The sequence below is a fragment of the Myotis daubentonii genome, chromosome 3, assembly GCF_963259705.1.
Source record: "Myotis daubentonii chromosome 3, mMyoDau2.1, whole genome shotgun sequence".
Lineage (NCBI taxonomy): Eukaryota > Metazoa > Chordata > Mammalia > Chiroptera > Vespertilionidae > Myotis > Myotis daubentonii.
The window spans coordinates 210,742,692-210,764,498 of NC_081842.1; the positions used below are offsets into that span (position 1 = coordinate 210,742,692).

The 21,807-nt window shown below is 43.8% G+C and overlaps 1 protein-coding gene across 5 annotated transcripts in view; it reads left to right on the forward strand.

The window, feature by feature from the left end:
• Positions 1-21,807, forward strand: part of FBXO42 (F-box protein 42) — a 95,131-nt gene that overhangs the window by 49,770 nt on the left and 23,554 nt on the right. The window contains exon 5 of one of the 5 annotated variants that reach the window (XM_059691117.1): positions 10,169-11,083. The exons of the other annotated variants lie outside the window; for them this stretch is intronic. Within the exon in view, the coding sequence (XP_059547100.1) occupies positions 10,169-10,644 (476 nt within the window). The 3' untranslated portion in view covers positions 10,645-11,083. Of the gene's footprint in view, positions 1-10,168; positions 11,084-21,807 lie in introns of those variants that run through there. 5 annotated transcript variants of the gene reach the window in all.

Consider the following 21,807-nt stretch of genomic DNA (forward strand, 5'->3'; position numbering starts at 1 on the left):
TCCTTACCCCTCTCCTCCCCTACTTTCCTTCTGAGGTTTGATGGTCTGATCGATGCTTCTCTGTCTCTGGATCTGTTTTTGTTCATCAGTTTATGTTGTTCATTATATTCCACAAATGAGTGAGATCATGTGATATTTATCTTTCTCTGACTGGCTTATTTCACTTAGCATAATGCTCTCCAGTTTCATTCATGCTGTTGCAAATGGTAAGAATTTCTTCTTTTTTACTGCAGCGTAGTATTCCATTGTGTAGTCATTTGGCTTTACAAGTTTGGAATTCACTCCAGAACTAAGGTGACTCAGGTTTTTCTTATGCACATTTCCTATTCATTTCAGCCTTGATTTACGACTTTGATTTTTTTTTAAGACGTGAAGGCCTTAATTTATTTTTTTATATATATTTTTATTGATCTCAGAGAGGAAGGGAGAGGGAGAGAGAGAGAGAGAAACATCCACAATGAGAGAGCATCATGGATCGGCTGCCTCCTGCAAGTCCCCCAATGGGGATCAAGCCCACAACCCAAGCATGTGCCCTTGACCGGAATTGAACTTGGGACCCTTCAGTTTGCAGGCCGATGCTCTAGCCACTGAGCAAAACTGGCTAGGGCTACTACTTTGATTATTAAATGGGAAGCAACCTGGTGTATTAGAAAGGGCACTGGACTAAGAGTAAGAAGACATGAGGTTTTTTTTGTTGTTTTTAAAAAAAAAATATTTTATGGATATTAGAGAGAGGGTAAGGGGGAGGGATAGAGAGAGAGAAACATTGATGAGAGAGAAACATCTGTTGGCTGCCCCTTGTATGCCCCCCACTGGGGATCGAGCCCACAATCTGGGTATGTGCCCTGACCAGTAATCAAAACAGCTGCAATTTGCTTCCCCAAACTTTGAGCTCCTATACCTACCCCCTGCAATAGTCAAATAGAGGAGGGAGGAGCACAGTGACAGTGGATACTCATAGGTGGGACTTGCTGTTGTACAGATGAAGCTCTTTATCAAAAGTACTGGAGGCCCGGTGCATGAAATTTGTGCACGGGTAGGGTCCCTAGGCCTGGCCGGCGATCAGGGCTGATTTGTGGGGCGACCGGCGGGGCGATTGGGCCCCTCCCCCCCTCTCCCCCCCGCACCTGCCTTGGCTGGTCTGGCGCTGCCCACTCACTGGCCCCGCCCCCCGCTGCCGGTTGCCTCCTTCTGTGGGGTGACCATCAGGGTGATGGGGGGGAGTGGCCCTGCTGGCACCCACCTTGGCTGGCCTGGGGCCTGTGAGCTGGGGGCAGCTCCTGTGTTGAGCGTCTGCCCCCTGGTGATCAGTGCGTGTCATAGCAACCGGTCCTTCCACTGTTCAGTCGATTTGCATATTTGGCTTTTATCATACAGGATTAGAAAGACGAACAAGTGTTAATCTTTAAAAAAATTTTGAGAGTTAGTACTATTTTAGGGCCTTCAGAAATTTGTATATTGGAAAGTTTCCTTTTTTAGCCCTTTGTCTCCTATTGCACTTAGTACAATATTGATTAATATTTGGAATCACAGATTCTAAAATGTAGAGTCTGTTCAGCTTACCCAACTTATTGCCTGTACGTGGTGTCCAGGCCCCAGAACAGCTTTGATTGTTCCATTTGCAAAATACTCATACTGCCTGTCTCTATTTTATAACCAAACTTTATACCTTTGATTATTTAGCATAGGTGTAGCTCTTTCTTGTAAAGTGGAGCTCTCTGACTTTGGCATCTTCATAACCTGTTGCCAACTACTTTGCTTATTTTTCCTTATTTCTCCCTAATAGATAGAAATGAGTGGTGTTTTTTTATCTTTCTCCCCTTCCTCCCCCCAGTGTTTTTTTAAAACCACTGTTGTTAAGACTGTGTTTTGAGATTTCCAAGGTAGAAAGTATCAGAGTAATAACTGACTTGGTATCAGAGAAATAACTGAATTTTTAAAAATACAGTGTTAGCCTGTTTCCTTTTATAAATCCTGTAAGCTCCTGAATGTTTAAAGTAATTTTCTAACAAAGTATCTCAAAGAATCTAGTTGCTCTACCGCTTTAATCTACAATTAGAACCTAGTTTTAGAGGGAAACTCAGATTTTTGAAATGTCTATACTTAAAAAGAAAAGCAAACAAACAGTTTAATAAAGAGCCCCTGAGATTCTCATTTAGACAGAAATCCCATGGGAAGATTGCCTGAGGAAATGTTTCTATATGCTGTCATGAGTCCCAGCCAAAATTACTTCCTAACTGAAACATCAGTGAGTCGTTCTGAATATAACAGTGTTGCTATGTCTCGGTGTGCCTGAGTCACCCGTTTTAGTGCATGGAGGGTGGGGAGGGGAGTGTGCCTGAGGGAAGGTGCTACTCAACACCCTTTCGTGCCAGCTGTGAAGTCTTCCTCTAGCATTTGAGTATTTACAAGTGATGAGCATTTAAAGCAATAGCTTTAACAGTATTTAGTCTTCAAATATGTAGCTATTTGGGGAAGAGCATCAAACAAGCAGTGGAACAGTATGGGGTGGGAATCTTGATAGACATTGCTACTGTGCCAGGTATCTTTTTACATGTTTATTTGGTTATATTGTGAGTGGAGCCTTCTTATTTGGTTGGTGTCTTACTTAGCTCAGGCTGCCATAACAAAATACCATACAACAGGTTTCAACAACAGAAATTTATTTCTCCATTCTGGAAGCTAGGCGTCTTGAGATAAGGGTGCTGGTGAGGGCTGTCTTCCTGGCTTTCAGACAGCTGCCTTCTTGCTCCGTCCTCACATAGCAGAGAGAGTGTCCTGGTGTTTTTTCTTCTTCTTCTTCTTTTTTTTAAATATATTTTATTGATTTTTTACAGAGAGGAAGGGAGAGAGATAGTTAGAAACATCGATGAGAGAGAAACATTGATCAGCCGCCTCCTGCACACCCCCTACTGGGGATGTGCCCGCAACCCACGTACATGCCCTTGACCGGAATCGAACCTGGGACCTTTCAGTCCGCAGGCTGACGCTCTATCCACTGAGCCAAACCGGTTTCGGCTGTTTTTTCTTCTTTTAGTTAAGAACATTGATCCCATCATAAGGGCCCCACCACTCATGAGTTCACCTAAACCTAATTATTTCCCTAAAGTCCCATCTCCAGATGCCATTGCATTGGGATTAGGGCTTTCACATATGAATTTTGGGAGAGATATAATTTGGTCCATAGCAGTTGGAATTAATGTGAGTTGCAATGAAACCTTGTCTTTATTAATTCCTTTTGAAATCATACACATGCTCCATCTGGAGGGTGATGAGTGTTGGAATGGCAGCTCTTAGAGCTGAGAGAGACCTACATACAGCTATACTTCTCAGGCATTTCCAAAGAGGCATCTATATCCTACCTTTTACACTTGCTATTGTGGTCCCTACCCTCATGGAGCTTATATTATAGTGGGGAAGAAACAAAAAACAAGCAAATTGAGAAATTATTAAGGGAACAAACAAACAAGGAATGAGATACAAAGAGGGGGAGAGCTACTTTAAACAGGAGGCAACATTTTTTACTGAGTTCTGAAGGATGAAGAGTGGAGGGAAGTGAGAACAGCACGTGCGGAGACTCAAGAGCAGCAAAAAATCAGACATGCTGGAAGATCTGAAATCAGCCCTTTGTGGATGTGGCATAATGATCAAGGAATAGAGTGGCACAGATGGAGTTGATATGTAGAGAGGAGCCAACTCACTTACAGACCAAATTTTGTGAACATTTGAGATTTTAAGCAGAGGAGCATTATGGCCCAACTAGGGGTCCCTAGGCCTGGCTGGTGATTAGGACCGATCTTTGAGGTGACTGACGAGGCTATTGGTGGCCCCCGCTGGCACCCTTGGCTGGCCTGGCGCCGCCCGCTCACTGGCCCTGCCCCCCACCACTGCTGCCAGTCACCTCCCTCTGCAGGAAAACTGGCGGGGCGATTGGGGGCAGCTCCTGTGTTGAGTATCTGCCCCCTGGTGGTCAGTATGAGTCATAGCGACTGGTCATTCCACTGTTCAGTCGGTTTGCATATTAGGCTTTTATTATATAGGATTAGAATTTTAAAGAACACTTTTGCTTCTATGAAGGAAGTAAATTGAAGTAGGCAAGAAAATAAAAGAGAACAGATAGAATATCAGAATAGTACAGGTGAGGACTGTGATGACTTGGACTAGAGTCCTAGTAGAGGAGATAGAAGTGGATGAAATTGAGCTGAACTTTTATGTTAAAATTAATGGGACTTCTGTATAGATTGGATATGGGAGGGTGAGAGGGTCATACAGGCTGACTTATATTTCAGGTTTGTGCAGCTAAGTAGTTAGTGTTTGCTGATGTGGAGAACAAATATTTGGAAGAAGTTTCATTTTAAAATATTTCAAAATTTAAGTGGTGATATCAAGTCATTAGTTGTTTTGAGAGTTTGACATTTAAAACAGGGCTTGACTTCCCTTAAATGACAGCATAGTCTTTCCTTTGTTCAGTTAATTCTTCTCTCATCCTTCATTTGTTCATAAAGCAAATAATTGTGGATTGCCTACTCTGTGCCTAGTATTCTTTTAGATGCCAGGGATACATGACTTAATAAAATGGACAAAAGTCCACTTCTAATGGAGATTAAATTTAAATGAGAGAACACAGATATAAAAAATGACAAATATAGTGTGTGTATGGGTGCGCAGGTGCAGCTATGCATGCTTCTGTGTGCATGTGCGTGTTTGCATACCAGCGCCTTCCCTTTTGCCTCGAAGATAACTGGAACCTGGGCCACAGGCAGGCCTGAAGATCTGTCTCATTAACTCCATTTATCATTGAGGGGGCAAGGCATACTGTCTCTGCTCTGTAAAGCCTCCTCCTACCACTTGCAAATAAATCATCACGAGCTCTAACGCTGTCCCTCCTGGAAGAGAGGGCACACATATGCAGGACGTGTAACTGATGGTGAATGTGCCCTTATCACACACTTCCAGTTGGACCACTGCTGGCATTAGCGCTAATTAGATTATCTCACTCCTCCTCTCCCTTCCACTCTCTGTCTATACATTTTTGCCCATGAATGATAAGCCACTCAAGACTATTTAAGACCATTTTAGCCATGATTCTTGTATCAGATTAAGCAGAATAAACCAATCGTCCCCTTCCCCCCCAAAAAAAGACAAGTATGTAATAGAAGATGATTAATGCCTTTGAATCAAAACTAGAGCATGGTAAGGAGGGCTCTAGAATGGGGGGGGGGGGTTATATCTAGGGTGATCAGGGTAGACCTCATTGAGAAGGTGATGTTAAAACAAAGACTTGCTGGATTCAAGAAGTGAACCATGTGGATATCTAAGGAAAGAACATTCCAGACAGAATAACCAGTGCAAAGATCCAGGTGTGGGAGTGTGCTTGGGATAGTCAAGGGATCATGAGAAATCCAGTGTGACTGCAACAGTGCGAACAAACTTGGAGAGTAGGTTTGACAAATAATGAAAGAGAGGGATGCATTTATGTAAGCCTTTCTGGCCATTGTAAAGGCCAGAGTGAAATGGCTGGTCATTTGGGTTTCTGAGAAGACTGTGTAAGGGGGCAAGTGTGGAAATGAGGAGATGAGTTAAGAGGTGGCATCAGTAATCTAGGTGAGAAATGAGAAATGATGGAAACTTGAACTGGTGTGTAAACAAAAAGATAAAAACTAGATAGATTGGCTAGAACCAATGGGATTTGCCCATGGTTTGGATGTGGAGTGAGAAAGAGAAAGAGAGGAGATGCCCTAGCCAGTTTGGCTCAGTGGATAGAGCCTTGTCTGCAGATGGACAGGTCCCAGGTTCAATTCTGGTCAAGAGCACATGCCCGGGTTGCGGGCTCGATCCCCAGTAGGGAACGTGCAGGAGGCAGCCAATTAGTGATTCTCTCTCACCTCTCTCCTCCCTTCCTCACTGAAGTCAACAAAAATTTATTTTTTAAAAAGAGAGAAAGATAGGCGTCAAGGATGGCTCTGAGACTCTAGCTGGTGTGGCTCAGTTGGTTGGGCAGCGTCCTGTGCACTGGACATCCTGAAAGGATGCTGGTTCATTTCCTGGTCAGGGCACATGCCCGGGTTTCAGGCTCAATCCCTGGTAGGGGGCGTGCAGGAGACAACCAATTGATGTTACTCTCTTTCTCTCTCTCAAAAAAAAATCAATCTGTACTAACAAAAGGGTAATATGCTAATTAGACCGGATAGACGGGACGTCTTCTGGACGTCCTTCCGAACAAAGCCACAGTGCCTGCAAGGGCCAAGGGCTGGCGGTGTGGGTCAGTCCAGCACTGCGGTCTCTTCCGCAGAGGCAATGGGAGAAGGGGCTGTGAGATCCTGGTCCCAGTGCTGCCCCTTCCGCAGAGGCAGCCACAGAGGCAGCAGCATGGGCCTAGTCCTGGCACCATGCCTCCACAGAGGCTGGACGGGGTGCTGTGCCTCAACCTCCCACAGCCCCTCCCCCAGCTGGCCTGGCCTCAGATCACCCCCCAGCCACCAGTGGGCGGGGAGCAGGGCCAGTGCTAAGAAGTGAGGGCTGAGGGCTGGCAGTGGCAGCAGCAGCGGGTTGATGGGGGTGGCGCCTTCCCCTGATTGGCCCAGTCGCCTCCCGCAGAGGGAGGCCAGACTGCAGCTGGACATCCCCTGGGGGCTCCCAGACTGAGAGGGGGCAGGCCGGGCTGAGGGCACCCCCCCCCCCCACCAGTGCATGAATTTTTGTGCACTGGGCCTCTAGTTTTAAATGATCTTTTTTAAAAAGGATTGCTCTAAGGATTTTTGTCTGGGCATTTGAATGGAGTTTCCATTTACTGAAATAGGTAAGACTGTGGGTGGTCAAGGTTGTCAAAGTACAGGAGAGAGAAAAAGTTCAGTTTGAAACGTATTAACGTTGAAATGCACATTATGTGTCTGGAGTTCCAGGGAGAGGTGCAGGTTAGAGATATTTGCCTAGAGAGCCAAGAGGGAGTCATTAGTGTCAGATGGATTTAAAGCCATGAGACTGGATGAGATTACCAAGAGAGTGAGTGAAGAAGAGGAGGTTAAGTCTGGGAGACTCCAGCATTTGGAGATCAGGGAGGAAATAGCAGAAGACTAGAAGAGGAGCACCAGAGAGAATGTGGCATCTTGGAAGCCACCAAACTTGAAAGCGTTTTCTGGAGAGGAGGAAATAACCATGTCAAGAGGTCAAGTCATATGAGGACCGAGAATTGACCTTGAATTTAAGAGTATTTTTAAAAAATATTTTTATTTTCAGAGAGGAAGGGAGAGGGATAGAGAGATAGAAACATCAATGATGAGAGAGAATCATTGATTGGCTGCCTCCTGCACGCCCTCTATTGGAGGGGATTGAGCCCGCAACCCAGGCATGTGCCCTTGGCCAGAATCAAACCTGGGATCCTTTAGTCCACAGGCCGCCGCTCCATACACTGAGCCAAACCAATAGGGCTAATAGAGTGTTTTCAATGAGTGGTAAGAAAGAAAGTCTATTTGGAATGGTTATAAAAGAATGGGAAGAGCCCTGGCTGGTGTGGCTTAGTTGGTTGGGCATTGTCCCGGAGGTTGCCAGTTCAATTCCCTATCAAGGGCACATGCCCAGGTTGCAGGCTCAATCCCTGGTAGGGGGCATGCAGGAGGCAGCCAATTGATGTGCTCTCACATCAATTTTTATCTCTCTCCCTTCCCCTTCCTCTCTCTCTAAAAATCAACAAACTATTTTTTTTATAAGAATGGGAAGAGAGGAGTTAAAGACAGTAGTAAAGCAATACATTAATTTTTTTGAAGAAGTTTGCTATAAAGGAGAGCTGAGAAATGAGATGCTAAGTAGAGATGGATTAACATGTTTTTTTTGGTGTGTTTTTTAAGATGGCAAGTTATATGGCTTGTTTATATGCTATTGGGAATGATTTGGATTGAAAGGAAGAATTGTTAGAGCGGTGTCCTTGAGTAGTGAGCAGGGCAGAATCTACTATATAAATGGAGAGGTTGGCCATAAATGGGAACATTTACTGTGTATCCAAAGGAACAGGAAAGGAATATATGATTACTGTATGCTGGTGAATGGCTAAATGTGGGAGCTGGTGGCAGTTCTCTACTGATTGCTTTATCACTCAAAAAAAAGGGTGGGATAGAACAGAAGCCGTTGGAAATCCTGGCCAGTGCTTATGAATGTACAATTGTGTACATTGTAGTCTTTGCCAGGTGGTTCTAGGAAGTTGAGTATTTCCCCTTCTGGTATTATCCTAAGGTAACACCTTAATTCTTAATCAGTTAGTTTGACTCAGTCTGTGGTCAATTCCCAGATCAAATGAGTAGTTCTTGGGATAGGTATTTCAAAAGACTAATGTTTAAACCACTGTTTCTAAAATGCCCTTAATTCAAACAGGCTAATTTTGTCATCTGTTTAATATGTAATATCATGTCACAGCCTTTTTTGGTAGCTTCAAATCAAGATAAAGTTTTCAAGTAGAAGTTTTTACACTTGGAATTAGAGTGGTGGTCTGATTTTCAAAATATTAGCCCACACCCATTTCAGTTAGGAGAGTCTGTTAACATTGGGAGAGTCTATAAATGGTAGGTAAAGATTTAAAGCTCAGCCTGTCATCTCAGTTAACTAGTCCTGGAACACAGTTGATTGCCGGGAGCCGGTCCATCCTTGCTGTTTCAAGGGACCTGGCATATATGGCATACGGTTCTTAATATGTTTGCTCACCTTCTTGGCTCTGTGTTTTAACCAAAGTCACCTCTCAGAGAAAGGTTGAATCCCCAGGTTGGGATTTTCCCCTGAAGTTAGGGAGGGAATAAAACCCCTCAACTAAGTGCCAGGCGGGTAATTAATCCCTTTAACTATGAACAATCATGCTTAAACTACATAATCTTTTCTCCCTGGAATGGAGATAAGAAACGCCCTAACCTTTGTAATAGAGATTGATAGGATTGAATCAACTGGTATAAATACAGTTGTAACAAGACAGAAACACTCAGAACTTAGAACAGAATCAAGAAGACAGAACTGAGAACACAGGGCTTGGAAGACAGGACCAAGAGAGACAGAGCCTAGGCACAGAACCTACACAGAACATGCTCTAGAGACAGAAGAACTTCGCTGGAGAGAGCATGCCGGAGGATCCTGGACAGGGACTGGCCTGAGAGCCTGGAGGCGGAGCCTGGCGAGAGAGCATGGCAAAAGATCCTGGGCTGAACCTGACTGTGGAGATTGGCAGGAAAGCCTGACTGGAACCTGGTGACTGAACCTGACTGGAGTAACCTGGACAGAACCTGGCTGGAGATCCTAAGCAGAACCTCTCTGGAGGTCGAGACCAGAACTTGGCTTGAGATCCTGGCTAGGCTGCTGATCAACTGAACGCTGTCTCCATGTCATTCCTTCTTCGCCGACTCCGTCCACACCTTTGGGGACCCGCTGGGGTTGGACCCCGGCAGTTGATTTTCCCACCACATTCTCCCCATAGAATCATCTTTCCCAAGGATTTATTTTTTTCTTTCAAGTTTCTTCTCTTTTAGTCACACATGCAATTCCAAGTGATGGCTTGTGGTTCAGGCCCTTTGTTTTATTTTTTGTTTAATTTTTTTTTAATTTTTTTTTATTTTATATTTTATTGATTTTTTACAGAGAGGAAGGGAGAGAGATAGAGAGCTAGAAACATCGATGAGAGAGAAACATTGAACAGCCGCCTCCTGCACACCCCCCACTGGGGATGCGCCCCCAACCAAGATACATGCCCCTGACCAGAATCGAACCTGGGACCCTTCAGTCCGCAGGCCAACGCTCTATCCACTGGGCCAAACCGGTTTCGGCAGGCCCTTTGTTTTAGAATAAACACCCTCGAGGACAGAGATATACAAATTAGATGCTTGTCCCAATCTTGGCCTTGCCACTCCCGAGGTACTTGCCTCTGAACCTAATCACTTCTTCACTTTTTGGGTCTCGATTTCCTTCTCTGTAAAAAGAGGAAGAGACAAGACCACTGTTCTAAAAACCATATAGCAGATCACTTTTCTACAAATCACTGGGAAGCTTACTTAAAATATACAGGGTGAGCTTTTCCGCCTGCTCCCCGCTCCCCACAAGCGCTGCTCCGGCCGCACCCTGCTTCCCCCCAGCGCCGCTCAGGCTGCACCACACTTGCACCGAGTGCTCCTGCTAAGGCAGCGCTTCCGGCTCCTTCCAGTCGCCATCATGATCATCTACCTGGACCTCATCAGCCATGATGAGATGTTCTCCAATATCTACAAGACCCGGGAGATCGCGGATGGGCTGGGCCTGGAGGTAGAGGGGAAGATGGTCAGTAGGACAGAGGGTAACATTGATGACTGGCTTATTGGTGGAAATGCCTCCGCTGAAGGCCCTGAGGGTGAAGGTACCGAACGCACAGTAATCACTGGTGTTGACATTGGCATGAACCATCACTTGCAGGAAACCAGCTTCACAAAAGAAGCCTACAAGAAGTACATCAAAGATGACATGAAATTAATCAAAGGGAAGCTTGAAGAACAGAGACCAGAAAGAGTAAAGCCTTTCATGACAGGGGCTGCAGAACAAATCAAGCACATTCTTGCCAATTTCAAAAACTACCAGTTCTTTATTGGTGGAAACATGAATCCAGATGGCATGGTGCTCTGCTGGACTGCCGTGAGGATGGTGTGACCCCATATATGATTTTCTTTAAGGATGGTTTAGAAATGGAAAAATGTTAACAAATTGGGCAGTTTGGCTCCATCACCTCTCATGGTAACTGGCTGCTGCTTTTCATCCACACACCAAGACTAGGACAAATGGGACTGATGTTATCTTGAGCTCTTCATTTATTTTGACCTTGATTCATTTGGAGCGGAGGCATTGTTTTTAAGAAAAAAAAACATGTCATGTAGGTTGTCTAAAAATAAAATGCATTTAAATTAAAAAATATATATATACAGGGTGAGGCAAAAGTAAGTTTACAGTTGTTTATATGGAAAATCCTATATAATGAAGAGGTAATATGCATATTGACCCTCACGCCCTCACAAGATGGCTGCCTATGACCAGGCCAGCAGGGGGGTTAGTGAGGGACGACCAAATGACTGAACAAACAGGCTGCGTGGGGCGATCAGGCTGGTAGGGGGGTTAGTGAGGGATGACCAAATGTCTGAACAGCAGGCTGCATGGGGCAACCAGGCCAGCAGAGAGGGCAGTTGAGGGCAACCAGGCTGCCGGGGGGGGGGGGGCAATTAGGGGAAACCAGGTCAGCAGAGGGGGGCAGTTGGGGGCAACCAGGCTGGCAGGGGGGGCAGTAAGAGGCGACCAGGCGGGGGGGTTGCAGTTGGGGGTGACCAGGCCGGCAGGGGGTCAGTTGGGGGCGATTAGGCTGGCGGGGGGCAGTGAGGGGTGACTAGGCCAGCAGGGGGTGGGGGCAGTTAGGAGCAACCAGGGTGGCAGGGAGGGGGCAGGTGGGGGCGACCTGGCCGGCAGTGGGGGGCAGTTAGGGGAGATCAGGCAGGCAGGGAGGTGAGCAATTAGGAGCCAGTAGTCCAGGATTGTGAGAGGGATTTCCGACTGCCGGTTTAGGCCCAATCCCACCCCCCCTGCATAAATTTCATGCACTGGGCCTCTAGTTATACAGTAATTAACAAATAATAATATAAGAATAAACTGTGTTTTGCATACTCACAACTATAAACCTACTTTTGCCCACTCTATAGATTCCTTGGCCTCACAGCAGACTCACTCACATAATCTCAAGGGATTGGGGATAGGGTAATGGATCTGTATTTTTAAGAAAAAGAGAAAATGGCCCTGGCTTGTGGTGCTCAGTGGTTAGAGTGCACCCCCCCTCCCCTCCACTGAAGTGTCTTGGGTTCAATTCCCAGTCAAGGGCACATACCTGTTGCAGGTTTGATCCCTGGCCTGGTCAGGTGTGTGAGGGAGGCAACCAATCGGGCGTGTCTCTCTCACAATGATATCTCTCTCTCCCTCCCCTCCCTCTCACTCTCTCTAACAAAAGAGAGAGAGAAAAAATGTCCCAGTTGATTCTAAACCTAGCTAAATTTGAAATCCTGGATCCCTAAGACATCTTGCTTTCTTATTTTGCAATCTGTGACTTCACTCTGTAATCACAGTCTATTGGGTAGGTGTATAATGTGCCAAACAATTGTTAAGGAAGAAGGATGGTTGCTCCTTGCAATCTTAGCTGCTGCTTTTACCCTAGTCAGTCAGTAGTGGTCTACTGTCAGAGGAAATGCTTATGGAGAGGGCTTAGAGGGTAGGGTGTTGGTTACCCCAGATTCTGCGTACATACCCTCTAACCTTCAAACCAACCCATTTAGGTTGGCACTATTATTATATCCATTTTACAGATGAGGAAACAAAAGCTCGGAGAATCACCTAGTAATTTACTAAAGATCTCACAACCAATAGGTAATGGAGCAGTGATTGAAACCCAAGATTTTGTCTCTAGAGTCTTGTATTTTCTACTATGCCATGCCGTGAGTAGTTTTATCTTTTCTATAATTTATTTCATATTTCTCCATTTTTTTAAATAAACTTTCTAATTTTAGAATAGAACAGAGAGTTACCATCTACCCCACCTCCAGTTTTCCCTGTTGTTAACTTCTAGTCTTAATATTGCATTTGTAACAGTTAATGAACCAATATTGGTGCATTATTATCAATTAAAGTTCATACTTTATTCAGATTTCCTTTTTAAAAAAAAAATATGTCCTTTTTCTGTCCCAAGATCCCTTCCAGCATATATTACATTTAGTCTTCGTGTCTCCTTAATTTTTCTCTTGGCTGTGATAGTAGTTCAGACTTCCTTGTTTGATGACCTTGATAGTTTCAAGGAGTACTGTCAGATATATTTTGGAATGTCATTGAGTTTGGGTTTGTCTGATGTTTTTCTTGTGGTTAGACTAGAATTACAAGTTTTGGGGAGGAAGTCCATGGAGGTAAAGTGCCCTTCTCGTCACATCATATCAAGGGTACATACTGTCCACACGACTTATCACTGTTGTTAACTTTGATCACCTGAGATAGTGTTTATTAGATTTCTCCACTGTAAAATTACTCCCCTTCTTCCATTTAAAATTCTTTTCTGTGGTGCATTTTTCTTTCTTTTCCTGTAATTTTCTTTTCTTTGTTTGTAGTTGCCCTTGTTCCTTTATATTCCATTGAATTTGGGGGGAACAGCTAAGCTCTCCAGCCAGTATGTCTACCATCAGAGTCAGGAAAGGATAATGAGCAGAAAGTATGTCATCTGAAGTAAACTTTTCACAGCTTAGAGAATTTTTAAACATCAATATGGCTTGCCTCTTAAAAATTTTTGGTGGGGAGCAGGATGTTGAAGACAACATATCTTTTATTTTTCAATATGTTTTTTATTGATTTCAGAGAGAGAAGAAGAGAGAGGGAGAGAAAAGAAGAGAGAAATATCGATGTGAGGTAGAAACATCAATCAGCTGCCTCCACACATACCCCGACCCGGGATCCAGCCCCAAACCTGGGCATGTGTCCCAACCAGGAATCCAGCTGGTGACCTTTCAGTGCATAGGACGGCACTCAACCAACTGAGCCACATAGGCCAGAGCAGACAACATATCTCTGTTATTATGTCCTAACACAATCAAGATCTTCCTAGCTATACAGAATAAGAAGCTCTGGTGGAAATAATTTTGTTCCTTTAAGACTATTCCCTAAAAGAATAATCACATCTTCCACATCACTGAGTAATCCTTCAGCAAAGCTAGTTTACTTTTGGAGTCGGGGGCAGGAAAAAGTATTGGTTATATTGGATGTCTGTAGGAAAGCCAGGACATCCTTAGCAGCTGGAAAGTGCTAGAACTGTCCAGAGTTAACTGCCCACAGTATCATTGTTTTTCTGACTATGTAAATGATACCTTAAAAATGATGCACGTAGGGCTCTTGGATCTATGTATGAAGCTTTCTGTTCTGTGTCCAATGAAAAAGCTTAGTCTTCGGTTCTCTACTGCCCTCCTTGAGCCTTGGGTTATGGCATCAGGAAATGTCAAAACAAATAAACGAGTCTGGAACTGGTACCTGGCACCAGGTATACCCAAAACAGCCCACAGGAGAGTCTGTTCTGGGAAAGATCACCTAGTTCTTCCCTTGGCTTAGGTCCCAGGTGTCAATGCTGACATTGAAACAGCTGCATGCAGAATTTTTTAGAATGTATTAGTATACCCATAATCATTAGATCCTGTTTTACATTAAAGCACTTTATACATTTTTTTAAATTACCATTATACGCAGGTACGTTATGAGAATGCCAGGTCTCTGTAGATGCGTGAGAAGTGGATGCTTATCAACTGGTAAATACTGAGCCATGTAACCAGAGGATATACTTGCCTTTCAAATACACTGCAGGTTTCTATTCTCTGTTCTAAAAGCAGATCATTGAGCTCACTGTTTTAATATTTTTGTGAATGTGAAAGCCAGTTAATTCTAGCTTACAGATCTTTTCTTGATTATCAAATGTATTGATTACCAAAATATACTAAAATCTGACCTTAGCTTTATCTCTCCATGTTGAAAATCCAGCATCCTTTAACTTTTATTCATTTGGTCCAACTCATGAGCCTTTTCTATCCTTTTTTAAAACCCTTTAAAACTTTTCTTATTTGAGACAGAAATCCAGAATGTCGCTGAGAATAGGCAGTGACTCTCCTTCGAATTCTGAGCTTTCATTATCTTACATTGTGATCCTGTCTGCCTACCATCTCGAGCAATTTTTGGTTGCTCTCAGACTATGTAGTGTGTCTGTTTATTCTCAGATATCCACATAATCGCCCCACAGCACTTTGTCTTTTATGATACAGTGAACTTTGTTTTGCTTGGTGCCCTATCCCTGTATATCCCCAATGCACAGATATATTAACTTTATTTTATGTTTGAATGAAATTGTAGAAATCTAATCCGATATGGGAGAATGCAAAAGAAGTTAGAAGTCATTTCTAACTTCTTCCCCATGAATGACTGTTGGTTTCCAGGATACTCAGCAGTGCCATGTATCCTCAGGCCTAGAGCACATTGATCTTAATTCTCTATATAATCAGGATCAGGCCCATTGCTCAAGTTTTCTAGCTCTTGTGAATTTGAAGAGATTTTGTGAAGAATCTACAGGGTGTTTTTTCTAGGTGGGTGAGAATTGTGAATGGTCATTTATTAACTTAACAATATTAACTTGAATTCTGGGAGGCTTCTTTGTCTTTTCAAATCTCAGTAGCTGCCTTTCATTTCTTCTTTGGGAGATGAACTCTTGAACAATGCTTTAATTAATTATACTTTTCAAAAAAGCAGTGCCTTGATAATTTCTTCTTTTTCATAGTTTTCTCTGGAAGTGATTGTGGGTTATACATTTTCTATTGGATGTGTTGGCTTTTACACTGTGTTCTTCTTTGCCTTCTCTCCCATTTTAGTAAGCTTTCTGAAATCCCATAGCCCAATCTGGAAATGTTGCTAACTGTTTGAGTTACATCTATGAGTTATAGGGTAGGTGCATTTTAAGTGAGTAATGTGTTCTTGAAGACCTCACATAATGAATTTTAATTCTGACAATGGGTTGCTGCTATTTCTGTTTACTGGTGAAAGTTGTAGGTGATGGCATGTGACAACAGTGTAAACAGGGTTTATAATTCACTCTACCGGCTTTGAACTAGCCATTCTTTTCTTCTTAATAATACTTTATGAAGACATAATTTACATATAGTAAAATGAGCAAATCTTAGGTGTACAACTCAAAGACTTTTTGCATATGTATACAGCCATGTGATCATCACGTAGATCAGGTGGGGAGCACCGATCCATGGGCCCAAGAAGTCATTTGGTCTATCTGGCCCTGCCAAGGCATCAGGGGTGAGTTAATTCAGTGGTTGACCAAATATAGCAGGCTAATTTTTAAGCTGATAATTTTCTATGGCCCACAAATGATGTTATAAATATCCAAATAACCCTTGGCAGAAAAAAGGCTCCCCACCCCTGACCTAGATCAAGATACAAAATACTTTTATCACCTCAAAAAGTTCTCTCATACCCCCTCTGCTGGTAATACCACTCTCCACAGACGTAACCACTATTCTGACTTCAAACTTTCTTTTTGAGATTTTTTTTTTTTTTGAGATTCATCTATCAGTAGTTAAATGCTATGAGTGTTCCACAATGTGAATATACCACTTTATTTTTACACCATTCTCCTATTGATGGGTACTTGGGTTATATAAGTTTGTTTGTGGCCATAAGCGCTCATTTCTTACTTAAGACTTACTTAACCTGAAAAAATATTTTAGATGTAAGTATCCCAGAGATTTCTCCATTCACTTAGTCCTGCTCTAGGAGGAAGATCTGAGATTTGGGGAGGAAAGACTATTTGGCTAATAATTAAAGGTACTATTCATTATTTAAGAACCTCATGACCTAAAGTGATGGGAGGAATATGTTGTGAGAGGGAAGGAGGCTAGTTAGTAATACCATTATGAGCATGATTTTTGTGCCAGGCAACCACAGGTTTGCATCCAGATCTCTGTTGCTTAGTAACTGGGTGACTTTAGATTATTTAACATCTCATTTGCGTCACCTTTAGGGTAGAGATGATAATACCAACCTTTCATAATTTTTGTTCAGATTATATACAATATAGTACTCAGATGGAGAGGGATGTAGAAAATGAAGTATTAGACAAGGAGTGGAGAGTGGTTATAAGTTATCCTCCAGTTCTCAAAGCTTAAAAAGTGACTGCATTCATTGCTTTGTTTATTCATTTTCATGCCTTTATTTATTGAGTGTTTATGCCCAGTGCTGTTATAGGTACAAGAGATACAGGTGTGAACAAGAAGCAGGGTCTACTGGGGGAAGACAGAATAAACAGATAAATCAATACAAAGAAAATATAAAGAACTAAGAAGAAAATAACTGGTAATGCAAGAGAGTAGATGGGATGTTTAAAATAAGTTATAAAATATGTATAGAGCCAGGACTTATATTTGAAAGGAAATCTGATTTGAGAGGAGAAACGTAGCAAACTAACAATTAGGATTCTGTTAACAATTTGTTATAGTTTATTTTTAAGGCTGATTGTTTTCATTAAGATTATATATTTGATGAAAATAACTATGAAGTATTTGAATCTCCATCTACATTTTTTTAATTTTCATAGAAGGAAGACACCCAATTGCCCAGATACCACTTACATATGCTAATCTCTATGAAGAAGGCATAAGATGTTACTTAGGTGGCTAAATTCTTTGTTGTATTAGCTTCTTCCAGATCCATGGACCAGGTCCTGGTTAATCTTCTTTATGAGTTGGTGATTTCTCCTTGTCTCCTCTAGCCCTATGCAATCCTGGAACAGCCTGGATCTGTGGTGGTCTCGGGAGATGTGAATGAGCGCAGAGCCAGTGGGTTCCCCTAGGAAAGGAAGGAATCCTTCCTGTTTGTTTATAAAGTTCAGATCCTGGGATTTTTCCAGAATACATGCTTTTCAAAGGTGGGTACATATTCTCTCCTGCTGGAGAGAAGAGTGGGAAAATGCATAGCACAAATCTGGGTAAACTTTTGATACTTTGGGGGAGAGAATAGATAAGATTATGCCATATTTCAGTTTGGCTCTCTCCCGCCTAACTAGGATTTTCCTGTTTTGACACCAGGCCAGACACTGTATGACTAGTAGCATTGTTTTCACTTCTAAACAGAGCCACTTACAAAAAGTACCCCGCCCCCTTAGAACTGCAATTAACAATTTATCAGATTAAACTGAGACTCTGGACCTCCTCTCCTTCCCCAGAAATTGAATCAAAAGTCTACTTGAAATGGTAACAAGGAACTATTACTGGTTTTCATGTTGTTAATTTTTAGCTGATAAGTGCCACCCTATTCATCTAACGGCCTGGGTCTGTTGTGTGGGTTTGTTTAGAAGTGAAAACAATGCCAATAGGGAATTGCGTTTGTCCCTGCCTGTGGCATATATAGTTATATAGGATCTAAAAGTTTCTTGTGCCCATTATAAAAGTTCCTTTTGTTTTGGATGTTCTGTTAAAGACCAGGGAGTTATGTTTATAAAGATAATCATATAATAATAATCACTCTCATCTCCTTCTATATCTATTATTTTCATTGTTGAAATCACACTATGTCTACAGTTGGTTTGTCTTATTGTGGTAAAATATACCAAACATAAAATTTACCATTTAAAAAAAATAGACAATGTGAACTATATAATCTTATATTTGATGTCCAAATATACCAGGTAGGGCAAAAATAGGTTTACAGCTGTTCATATGAAACATAATACAATAATCCTATCTAATAAAGAGGGAATATGCTAATTGACCCTCACGCCATTGCAAAGATGGCAGCGCCCACAGCCAATAAGGAGGGATTATGCTAATTGACTGCCCTGCCCTCAAAGATGGTGGCGCCCACAGCCAGTAAGGAGGGAATATGCTAATTGACTCTCGCCCTCAAAGATGGCAGCGCCCACAGCCAATAAGGAGGGAATATGCTAATTGACTGTCATGCCTTCAAAGATGGCGGTGCCCACAGCCACAAGATGGCGGCGCCCAGTCTCCTTAGCCCCGCCAGGGTGACAGGCGTGCGGCAAGCTCTGTGCACCTGCCTCCAGAGTCCCCCAGTCCCCTCAGCACCCAAGCTGTCCAGGGCCGGTCCGAGGTTCAGGCAAGCCTCAGATGGTGGCTGCCCAGCTGCCCAGGTCTGGCTCGAGGCGCAAGTAACCAGGGCTGGCCGAGGCTTGCGCTGCTGGCAGTGGCAGCAGCAGAGGTGTGATGGGGCATCGCCTTCCCCTGATCACCGGTCACCTCCCACCCCTGAGGGCTCCCAGACTGTGAGAGGGGGCAGGCCGGGCTGAGGGACCTCCCCTCCAGTGCATGAATTTTCATGCCCCAGGCCTCTAGTTTTAATAATAAAAATATGTGCCCTGAAGCCTGAGATCCAGACAGGCTTTGTTTTATATCAGTTAGTTGTTTTGATATCAACCAGTAAATTTCTGGTCATGTTGCAATAGAGGAATAAAATAAGAAAAGGGGAAAAAAAAGTGTGGGATAATTAAACTTTCGAAGTGTTTAACCTTTCCCCTGCTGAAAGGCACACCGATGCCTCCAGTGTAGGTTGTGATTAACTGGAACCAGTTTTCATCCCAACTCATGAGGGTTCTAACCATTTGCTTCCATGAGTTGGTTCAGTTCAGTAAACTTTTTCAGAAAAAATAGTTCCTGTTCTCTAGCATCTTATATAATAAAGAGGTAATATGAAAATTGACCATCACGCCCTTGCACAAAATGGCTGGCAGGGGAGGGCAGTTGTGGGTGACCAGGCCTGCAGGGGAGGGCAGTTGGGTGGGACCAGGCCTGCAGGCGAGGGCAGTTGGGTGGGATCAGACCTGCAGGGGAGGGCAGTTGGGGAGACCAGTCCTCCAGGGGAGGGCAGTTGAGGGCAACCAGGCCTGCAGGGAGGCAGTTGGGGCGACCAGGCCTGCAGGGAGGCAGTTGGGGGTGACCAGGCCTGCAGAGGAGGGCAGTTGGGGGTGACCAGGCCTGCAGAGGAGGGCCATTGGGGGGAACAAGCCTGCAGGGGAGGGCAGTTAGGGGCGACCAAGCTGGCAGGGGAGGGCAGTTGGGGGCGATCGGGCCGGCAGGGGAGCAGTTAGGCTTTGATCAGGCTGTCAGGGGAGTGGTTAGGGGCAGTGAGGCAGGCAGACAGGCGAACGGTTGGGAGTCAGCAGTCCTGGATTGTGAGAGGGATGTCTGACTGCTGGTTTAGGCCCGATCCCTGTGGGATCCCATATTGAAGAGGGTGCAGGCTGGGCTGAGGGACACCCCCTCCAGTGCAGGAATTTCATGCACCGGGCCTCTAGTAGTACATATAATCTTATTGGGAGACTCTAACTAGATAATTTCAACACAGTGTGCTAAATGCTAATTGAGGTAGACAAGGGATGTCCCCTCTCCATCCACTCCTCCCCCTAGGAAGGCCTTTAGCCCCACTTGGAAAGAGATGGTGCTGGTTCAGGAGAACCAAGATGGCAGCATAAGGTACAAACCTGTACGTGCTGCCCCCACAACCACATTAAAACTACAACTATAAGACAAAACAGCTATCATCCAGAACCATGGGAAAGCTGGCCGAGTGTGGAAGTTCTACAACTAGAAGGAAAGAAAAAAGTGCATTGAGACTGGGTAGGAGTTGCAGAGGTGCCAAGAACAGAGGTATGGAGGCGTGCACGAGGCGGCTGCACCTGGTGCACGGTTTTATTCAATCAGAAAGGGATACAAGCTCTCGAATGCACTGAATTCATTTACGGCGAGACTCTGGGGTCCCAGACTTCTACGGGGAGAAACTGTACTGTCTTGCAGCGGGTCGGAAAGCGGGGGTGACTTTCTCACAGAGCTGCTCGCAGGGATCATTGTTGATGTGGGGGCGCGGGACTCGGGGACGCAGAGACACGGAGTCGCGGAGATGGCTGATGACAGCCATTGCTGCTTGCTCCGCCCTGGTGATTCTCTGAGACCCCGCCCCACTCAATTTACATCCCCACCCCAGCTGTGCGCAGTGGTGCAAAGGAATCACCTGCACTTTTGCAGCCTAACCTAACAAACTGCAGCTGTGTCAGAGAGCTCTAAAACTTCCAAACCCCAAACAAAGAGGAGAAGTCTGCTGATATCGCTGTAGCTCCTCCTGGGTGGACTCACACAGTGGTTGACTTGGAGATCCAGGAGACAGGGTACCCCTGGTCATACACCAGATTTCAACTCCTCACATCCATAAGGGACACACTCAAGAAACAGACTCAGTGAGCACCAAAGCCCCACTGAAGCAAGTCCTACCCCATAAGGGTGTCTCCAGCACAGCAGTTCCTCCACAGTAGACACAGTGGATCCTTGCAGTCAGCCAAAAATGCAGAGACAAAGAAACATGTCACAAATGAAAGAAATGGAGGAAAGCAAACTAATGGAGAACATAGAGTTCAAAACCACAGTTACAAGGTTACTCAAGAATCTTCTACGAACCTCCGAGGAACTTAGTGAGACTTTCAAGGATCTTAATGAGAATGCCAACAAAATGGAAAAGGACCAGTCAGAAATTAAACGTACACTGACTGAAATTAAAAATAATATACAGAGATCCAACAGCAGACTCAAGAATCAAGTCAAAGATTTGAAATACGAAGAAGCAAAAAACACCCATCTGGAAAAGCAAAACGAAAAAAGAATCCAAAAATATGAAGATAGTGTAAGGAGCCTCTGGGACAACTTCAAACGTACCAACATCCGAATTATTGGGGTGCCAGAAGAAGAGAGAGAGCAAGATACTGAAAGCCTATTAGAAGAAATCATGACAGAAAACTTCCCCTACCTGATGAAAGAAATAGACTTATAAGTCCAGGAAGTGAAGAGGACCCCAAATAAGAGGAATCCAAAGAGGACCACACCAAGACACAGCATAATTAAAATGCCAAGAGCAAAAGACAGAGAGAATCTTAAAAGCAGCAAGAGAAAAACAGTTAGTTACCTACAAGGGAGTACCCATACGACTGTCAGCTGATTTCTCAACAGAAACCATGCAGACCAGAAGGGAGTGGCAAGAAATATTCAAAGTGATGAATACCAAGAACCTACAACCAAGATTACTTTATCCAGCAAAGCTATCATTCAGAATTGAAGGTCAGATAAAGAGCTTCACAGATAAGAAAAAGCTATAGGAGTTCATCACCACCAAACCAGGATTATATGAAATGCTAAAGGATATTCTTTAAGAAGAGGAAGAAGAAAAAGGTAAAGATAAAAATTATGAACAACCTGCCGAAAC